Source organism: Mus caroli, chromosome 1, assembly GCF_900094665.2.
Source record: "Mus caroli chromosome 1, CAROLI_EIJ_v1.1, whole genome shotgun sequence".
NCBI classification, from domain to species: domain Eukaryota; kingdom Metazoa; phylum Chordata; class Mammalia; order Rodentia; family Muridae; genus Mus; species Mus caroli.
Window position 1 is genome coordinate 141,204,940 of NC_034570.1, and position 8,385 is coordinate 141,213,324.

The window sequence follows — 8,385 nt, forward strand, 5'->3', positions numbered from 1 at the left end:
TGGGGAAAATATGTAATAAAAATATTAAAAATTAAAAAAAAAGGTGGGTCCACACCAAAAAATAAATTCACTTATATTTTGTCTAGATAAGTGGTGTCAGCACAGATCCTGAAAAATACTCGGGTCTCTTAAATGTGCTGCTTATAGTCTGGTTTCTTCTCAGAGCATGTGGATTGTCCACTTTTATGAAGGTGCTAGTGGAGTTATTGGGGTGGTTGTGCTGGGAAGGAGTCTATCCAGGAGTTTTCCCCCTATGGTTCCTTCATTTGAACCAGAGCAGACTTGTTCTGGAGGGTTGAAAGGTGGGACTCCATTTATTTCAAAACCATGTTTAAAATTTACTAATGTAAAAAGTCATCTAGTTTTTTAATTCAGCTTTTGGAAAAGATTATGTCTTTCTGATAATAAAAGTAACTTCTACAGGCTTTTTTTTTCCCCCTAATAACAGCATCTACTGAGTATGTTATAGGCTATTCTCAAGCCTTTTACATACATTATTTGATTCTCACAAAAACACAGTTTGGTAGGAATCCATTCCAATATTTTAAGTTTGAGACTAAAACATGGAAAGATTAAATAACTTAGAGATCATGCGGCTCATAAACGTCATGCTAGGATGCAAGTCTGGCTCTAGAACCTGCTCAGTAAGATTGTGTGTGAGGCTTTTCTCTGAGTGTGCAGGCAGCTCACCTTCAGCTTACAGGAAACGCAGTACTCCATCTACTCTGACATTATCATTTTCCTGTTTGATGGTTATGCTGAAACTTCTATAGAGCATTCCTATGTTATAATAGACTTTCTTTGTTATATTTTATAGCCACATAGCTATGCCGTCTCAAGATGAATTCTTGTACCTCTTATTTGCTTTTCTATAGCATGTCAATCAATCGGTCAACATATCCAGGTTCAGCTCCCACACCTATATTTTAACAGCTACCTTCTTTACATAACCACATTCCATACACCTTAAAGTCAGGATTATAAATAATATGTATAAATTGTAACTCTCAGCTTTATGTACAAAAGAATCAGAAATTATAGGTATGGTAATTATTAGTCCTGCTGATAGTCTCTGAGAATTGTCTGTCCTCTGTACTAGAATTAATACTAGTTATCAAACTATCCCTTGAGTGAAAAAATGTGGTTTGTTGTTCCTAGGAAATAGAATGTCTTTACATTAATTTCCCTATGGGTGACACTATCTCTGACTGGGTACTCATTCAGCAAATTTGAATGCCTAACCTAGCAGGGAAATCCATAGAATCCATGTCCAAGAAAGTGACATTTAGGAAAGGATTACATCTCTGTGCTTGGAACTAACCTCTAATAATCATGAACCCATTGAACCACTCAAATGGTGCCAAGTCCCACCACAACAAAGAAAAGAGGAGTGCAAGGTCCCAACCCCCAATTCAGAGACTTCCGCAACAAGTATTGTTGATGTTGGTGGAGGAGATTGTTGGAGGACTCTTGGGTGCAAGGAGCCTCCTCAGCCCAGAAATGGAGACCGGGAAGGAGGTGTTGTCGACTGAGGAGCTGGTGGAAACACTTACAAGGCCAGACTTCAACTCCAAATTGACGTTTCGAAGATAGATGTGAGGATATATAAACTTGCTGCAAATGTTGAGTCCATGACATTAGCACTAACGAACTCAACCAAGTCTCTTGCGGTATTAACTACCCGAGTTACATCGGTGTCAGACACCATTGAGCACCTTGCCAGGAAAATAGAGAACCTCGAGACAGCAATTGAGAAAGTGGGAGAGAAAGTGGACTTTGTCCATGCCAGATCTGCCATAAGAATGCTGAGCACCGATGTGGATGGGCCAGTGTGCCCAACTGCCCCAACCCGTTATCCCGGCAGTGAGCTAGCCAGTATCTCATCCTCACGGGGCTTAATCATTGATTTAAAAAAAAAAAGAAAAAGAGCCAGGCGTGGTGGCGCACGCCTTTGATCCCAGCACTCGGGAGGCAGAGGCAGATGGATTTCTGAGTTCGAGGCCAGCCTGGTCTACAAAGTGAGTTCCAGGACAGCCAGGGATATACAGAGAAACCCTGTCTAGAAAAACCAAAAAAAGAAAAAAGAAAAAGAAAAAAAAAAGATGGTTTATATAAAGTCCCATAAGCCAATAGGATGTGCTTGGGACATTCAGAGTCAGCACGGAGGTCATGTGACTGGAGCAGAATGGGGAGCAAGATTCAAGAGTGTATGAAAAGAGTAATGAAGAAAAAGCACCTAGATCTTTGTAGTTGCTCTGAGTTTCATGGAGCTAGAAAACAATTGAAATTCTTCACATAGAATAATGACATGACACTGCAGTTGTTTTGGCCATGGTATGTAAGAGGCTAAAATTCATGGTCAACTTTTTTTGTGTGTGTTTGTATAATTGCTTCGCTTCCTTTGCTCTTAAAGTAGATTTGAATGTGGAAAACAAATGGCACATCTGTATTTGTGTGTGATTTAGTAATTATAGCTGCTTTCCTGTTTTTTTTTTTTTAACTTGCTTTCCACATGTCTTGATGCTTTCTTTAGATACCAGTAGTAGTCAGCCGAAGCCTTTCAGACGAGTAAGACTTCAGACAACCTTGAGACAGGGTGTTCGTGGTCGTCAGTTTAACCGACAAAGAGGTAAGTTTCTGGCATACTGTTTACTTGATATGTGGGATAATAGCATGTGTATCAATTTCTAAGGTAAACCTAAGGATTGATTTATAATTACATGTTGATCGTGTGACACTTAGCCAGAAAGCTGCTTTTAGGCAAGTTGTCATAGTTACAAAATGAATGTGTTTTTAAAATTGGTGTATTTTATTTCATTAGATCCAAAAAAAGATTTGGAAAATCAAGTGTTAGCATGTTGTGCATTCATAGTAACTTTATCTGTATTCTTATGGTGTTAAGTTTTGTTTTGTTTTCTGCACCGAAAGTTTTGTGGCTATTAGTAGCTAGTAAAGAAATAGAAGATTTTAATATTTTCACGTTCTTCAAAATAACTCATTTAGACTGTATTAACATCATAAGTCTAGTAACCCATTTATAATAATTACCAGTCAACATGGAGAATATCTTTTTATATCCATATCTTAGATATTTCTACTGAAAATGAATTTTGTCGTTTCCTTCTACAGGTATAAGCCATGCAATGGGAGGAAGAGGAGGAATAAATAGAGGGAATATTAATTAAGTGATCTATAAACTGTGACACATGTGAATAAGATTGGCAAATCTGTTTTAATATAATGATTGTCAAGTTGAGAAGTGTTTTGTATTTAAATAGGTATGCTCATTTCAACATTCTTTATTAATAAAATGTATTTCAATGTCAAAAAGTATCACTGTTTTCTTCATTTCATTTTGATGACTCTTCTTTGTCAATCAGTTCAAGGACAGTTGTACCAGATTTTGGAGAGGGTCTGCCCTGAACGTGTGGTAATTGCTCTTGCTGTTCTTGTAGGCACATCAATATTATAGTATTGATCTAAATAAAAGAGAAAACATCCTTTTAATTAAAAAGAAAGTAAAACATTTAAGTTTGTATTGAGTGTTATATTCAAAGTCAGTATCATTTCAATATCAAAAGTGGATGTCATTAACTTTCTGACAAAAAATAATTTAGAGTGATGGAAGGAATAACTTTTCAGCATCCTTCAGGTAATATTAGGTTCAACTCTACCTTTTTTAAATAAATATTTAAAATAGTTAATTTAAAAGATTTTGGCTTTAACCATTTTAAAAATATATTTCTTAGAAATTCATACTATAGAATCATAGGCAGAATAATTTAGATAACTGGTCTTTCCAAAGTTAAGTGTCCTGGGCAGTAAACTTTACTTAATAAAACTGGGTCCCATGAATGTCTTGAACACCTTGTAGATTGTAATAATACATGCTGTCTTAAAAGAGTCACTTGTCATAGCAGCAAGTACAGTTTCTACATACCAGTTTTCTCCTGATGTCCTAACAATGCAGTAGAACTGATCTGCATTCCTTCCAGTTAAATAAAATTAGTGTAACAGTCTCACCCTTCATATTGAGTAAGCACTGAAGTTGGGTTTCTTACTTACAGTCATTATTGTACACTTGCTGTTTCCATTTAAATTACATTTGTGCTTCCTCAGGTGAGATCAACTTGAAGTTCACAAGACTGTTCAATTAACTTACCTTTGGAAAAGGCGTAGTAATCATAGCCATCAGGTTTCCTAATGTTAGGCAGTGTTATCGCTGAAGTAACAACATTTGGAAACCCTCTCCACATTGTGCTCACTTTGACTTCATTGTGGAGGAAACCTGCGGGCAGAAGTTTTAATAAAAGGTTTGTAAAAGTTTACAACCTTAGAGCTACATAAACCTAGGTTTTGAGTTTGTTCTCTGCCATGACATTACACCTCACTTTTAGGGCTGTCTTGAGGGATACAGATTTGTATACAGGGCTTGTTGTTTGCTATAATTAACAGGATTGAATAAACTACTTTCTTTACCAACAAAGAATTGGTCTTAGTTATTACTCAGTAAGGCAAATGAATTTGTTTTACATCAGTAAGCCTAAATGATTAGTACTTTCATGGCCAATGTTTATATGTAATAAGGGTGACTTCATAAGAAATTATTAATCTTAATGATCAGCATTCTTGACATGGTGAAAATTACCTTTGTCTTGATAAGAAACTCTCATGGGCACCGAGTAATGGATCCTGAAGGTGTGTGTCTGGAAAGGTCCAACAGCACGCTCAAAGCGGCGCCTCCTGACCTGTGCTGCCTCCCCGTACACCGAGTAGTTGATGGCAGGCCGCCTCCCTGTGCACTTCTTCATTGGCTCCTGTTTATAAGTGTACTGCTGAATGTTGCCACCTGTTACACAGTGGGAAAGCACAACAGACTCCCATGTAAGCCACTCAAGAATGGGTTACAGTTGCCTCTACTTTTTTTTTTTTTTTTTTTTTTTTGGTTCTTCACAAATATATGTTTAATAATGGCTACTTTTAATGCCGTTCTTGAAATATAGTAATAGCTAAGACGTGAAATACGTGTTGAACAAATGAATTCAACAAATTGCATTCTTTTTATTAGTGATCTGAAATTCCAGTTGTTTGATGGTTCACATTTCAGGAAATCTAAATACTTCTTATGGCCTGCAATATTTATTCATTAAAGCTACTTTATTCTTGCCATTAAGAATACTTTTTGATAGTAAATCTAGCAATTAAAAAGAAAAGACTCCTTAAAAAATAGTGTCACCTTGACACTTGTGTGATACATACCTCTCTTGAAGAAGTACACAGATTCAGGCCTGTCCTTGTACTTGGCTATTGAAAGAGCAGCCACTATCTTCCCTGTTAGTCCTCCAAAGCCTTTGACAATTTGTTTAGGATACCCAGGATCTACCACATCATTGGTGAAGCGCCAGTACTGAGAATCCTGGTTGTTTAAAGGAGAAAATGATGTCAAAGGTTTTGTAGGCATGTTTCAGGAATTCATCCTCAGATTTAAGTGTAGGGAGAATACAATAAATTGGTTGAATTTGAATAAGCAGATCATTTTTCAAGAGAACAATGTATCCTTTCCCAGCTGAAGGTTAAGATGATGTTATGACAAGGTGAAACTGCAGTTTTTCCCAGTGTTTGTGTTACCTTAAAGAAGAAAGTTTTTCCTTCACAGTTACATCTAGTAAAAACTGTGTCAATAGGAGAGGGAATACCCCAAACTTCGGTAATCCTGCGTGGTGGAGATGGTGGTCTGAATGGATTCAGCATCCAGAAATAATGACCTAAAAATTAAAGAGACGTTGTCAGTCTGCAGTCTGAATGCTAAACTGTCCTCACAGAAAAGGAAAAGAAACGTGATGGTTCTAAAGAAAAATGGAGTCAATGTGTTAAGAAGTGCCTGGACCTAGAGCCAGGTGAAAAAGGATATTTGTGTATTTCTAAGATATTTCTTAGATCCAAAGTATGGCAAGAGATATTTTGAAATAATTTAGTTTCTAGTTTTAATTTTTATAATTGAAGTTTTGAGGTTCTTTTGAGACCATCTGTACACTGGGCTGGCCTTGAACTCATAGAGCTCCACCTACCTCCACAGCCTGGATGTTGGGGATTAAGGGAGTGTGTCACCACACCCACCTTGATTTTAATTTGATTTGGTTATATATGTGTGTATGTGTGTATGTATATGTATCTGGGTTTGCAGGGTCCATGTGGAGGCCATTGGACAACTTGTGGGCGCTGGTACTCTCCTCCTTCAGTGTAGGCATCAGTGGGAGTCGGTTTTCTCCTGCCTTGGTGTAGGTGTCAAAGGTCGATACAAGCCACGAGGCTTTGACAGTCTACCTTCTTCCATTGAGTCAGCTCATCAGCTCATTTTCTACTTTCCCTAAAGAGAATTGTTTGCCTTTGTGACATAGAGCACTCTGGGTGTCAGTGTCTTTGCTATATAGAGTTGGTGTCATAACTTAATGACTAGTACAACCTATTGGACCTTTACTGTGCATAATTTTTTATCGTTATATTCTTAATCTGTGCTCTAAGAAGACTAAAATAACAAAGACCATGGGAAATTTACTTAATTCTCTAACTCCGGAACAAAAAAAGTACTACCTCACTCACTGTGGAGGAGTAATTTTCTAGGAAAATTGTTCAGAGAATGCAAATCTCTTATCACTTCATTTAATTTGAAATTGGAACTTTGAAATCCTATCCACGCAGAGACACAAAGAAACCTTAAGAGAGAAGACTTTAGGTTCTTTGTTGCATCTTTGTACCTAGATTAATAGTGTTCTCATTTCCTGTAGAATCATAGGGTTCAGTTAGCACCGCGAGACTTGGTTCTCGGAAAACGCCAACACAAAGCAGTAAGAAGCAGGTTTATATATTCATAACCTACCTCGAAATGCAACTAATGTCCCATTGCGCAGCGTAGTCAGTCCATCCACTGGCTTACCATTGCATAAATTGGTCTCATCTTAAATCAACAAAGAAATGAATACAAAACAGAAGGAAGAAATCAACAAAAGACTTATTATAGAACAGAAGGAGGAAAGCAATTTGTTCTTTTCAAATCCTTACAGGATTCTGTTTCCTGTTTACCCTCTAATATCTAGTGAGGAGAAAAGGAAGTGGTCAGGTTCCATAGTTCTGCTTAACTAACATAATACCATTCAGGAATATTACATAAAAATAAGTGTAAGAGGCCAGATTATCTTGATCTTTATGTATATGAGGTATTAGACACTGACGTTTTCAGTCACTGAGAAAAGGAAATGGGCTTTTTTCCTTTGCATTGTACCTTCTAAAGGATAAAGTCCTACCTAAATTATTTTGACATTCTCTACCCCATTTCTGCTCCCAACAGACATGTCTGGAGTTAGCCAACACTAAGTTTCTGATGCTAATTACTACTCAGTCTCCTGGATAATAAATATTCTATGATCACCTGTAAGGAAGCTATAACCAAGTTTGGTAAGTTCACAAGTTAGTGTTGGAGATAATGAATCTCAGTAGAGAGATACTAGAACAGGAAAGTAACGGAGTCTTACCTGAAAGCATGGGATTGATGTTAATGCCTTGATTGAGTCTCCCGACCAAGAGATCAGTGCCTGGAATAGCTGTGGGGAATAGCACAGGGGGCCCGGGAATCAGAGGTTTTTCTCCTTCACCTCCATCTGCATCTTCATGATCTGGATTTACTTGAGCTGTTTCAGGGTTTGGAGTTTGTTTAGGGATGGTGGTGGTTGGCAGCATGACTTCTAGAGGGGTGGTATTCAGTTCAGGGGTTGCTGAAGTTGGCTTTAGAGGAGATGGTGTCGTTTTTGGTTTTCTCGTTTTTGCTGTCTTTGGCTTTTTGGTAGAGGTGGGCTTCTTGGGTGCTTTGGTTGGCTTTTTGGTAGGCTTGGGTGCTTTGGTTGGCTTCTGTGGTTTTAGAGTTGTTTTAGAATCATCAGAATCTTCTGATGCAGGAGTTGTTTCTTCAGGTTTGTTCTGAATCTCTTCTGCTGGAGCAGTTACTTTGGGTGCAAGAGTTGTTGCTTTCAGAGTAGTGGTTTTGGGTGATGTGGTAGTGGGTTCAGACTCCTTGGGGGTGGTGGGTTCAGACTCCTTGGGAGTGGTGGGTTCAGACTCCTTGGGAGTGGTGGGTTCAGGCTCCTTGGGGGTTGTGGGTTCAGGCTCCTTGGGGGTTGTGGGTTCAGGCTCCTTGGTGGTGGGAGCTGACTTCTTGGGTGTGGTGGGTTCAGGTTCCTTCATGGTGGGAGCTGACTCCTTGGGGGTTGTGGGTTCAGGCTCCTTGGTGGTGGGAGCTGGTTCCTTGGGGGTGGTGGGAGCAGGATCCTTGGGGGTTGTGGGTTCAGGCTTCTTGGTGGTGGGTGCTGGTTCTTTGAGGGTGGTAGATTCAGG

The 8,385-nt window shown here is 38.6% G+C and overlaps 2 protein-coding genes across 7 annotated transcripts in view; one reads left to right on the forward strand and one right to left on the reverse strand.

Annotated features, from left to right (window-relative positions):
* Tpr (translocated promoter region, nuclear basket protein) overlaps nt 1-3,330 on the forward strand; it is a 59,536-nt gene extending 56,206 nt beyond the window's left edge. The window contains exons 51-52 of one of the 3 annotated variants that reach the window (XM_021154820.2): nt 2,534-2,629; nt 3,130-3,330. In XM_021154820.2, the coding sequence (XP_021010479.1) occupies nt 2,534-2,629; nt 3,130-3,185 (152 nt within the window). In that variant the 3' untranslated portion in view covers nt 3,186-3,330. The remainder of the gene's footprint in view (nt 1-2,533; nt 2,630-3,129) is intronic. The other 2 variants (XM_029482349.1, XM_029482354.1) reach the window with 2 other exon arrangements.
* The window catches only part of Prg4 (proteoglycan 4), a 16,469-nt gene continuing 11,297 nt past the window's right edge, over nt 3,214-8,385 (reverse strand). For 2 of the 4 annotated variants that reach the window (XM_021154587.1, XM_021154632.1), the window contains exons 6-12: nt 7,530-8,184; nt 6,878-6,955; nt 5,629-5,765; nt 5,260-5,416; nt 4,649-4,849; nt 4,163-4,288; nt 3,214-3,479 (exon numbers count right to left, since the gene is read on the reverse strand). In XM_021154587.1, the coding sequence (XP_021010246.1) occupies nt 3,382-3,479; nt 4,163-4,288; nt 4,649-4,849; nt 5,260-5,416; nt 5,629-5,765; nt 6,878-6,955; nt 7,530-8,184 (1,452 nt within the window). In that variant the 3' untranslated portion in view covers nt 3,214-3,381. The remainder of the gene's footprint in view (nt 3,480-4,162; nt 4,289-4,648; nt 4,850-5,259; nt 5,417-5,628; nt 5,766-6,877; nt 6,956-7,529; nt 8,185-8,385) is intronic. The other 2 variants (XM_021154683.1, XM_029482366.1) reach the window with 2 other exon arrangements.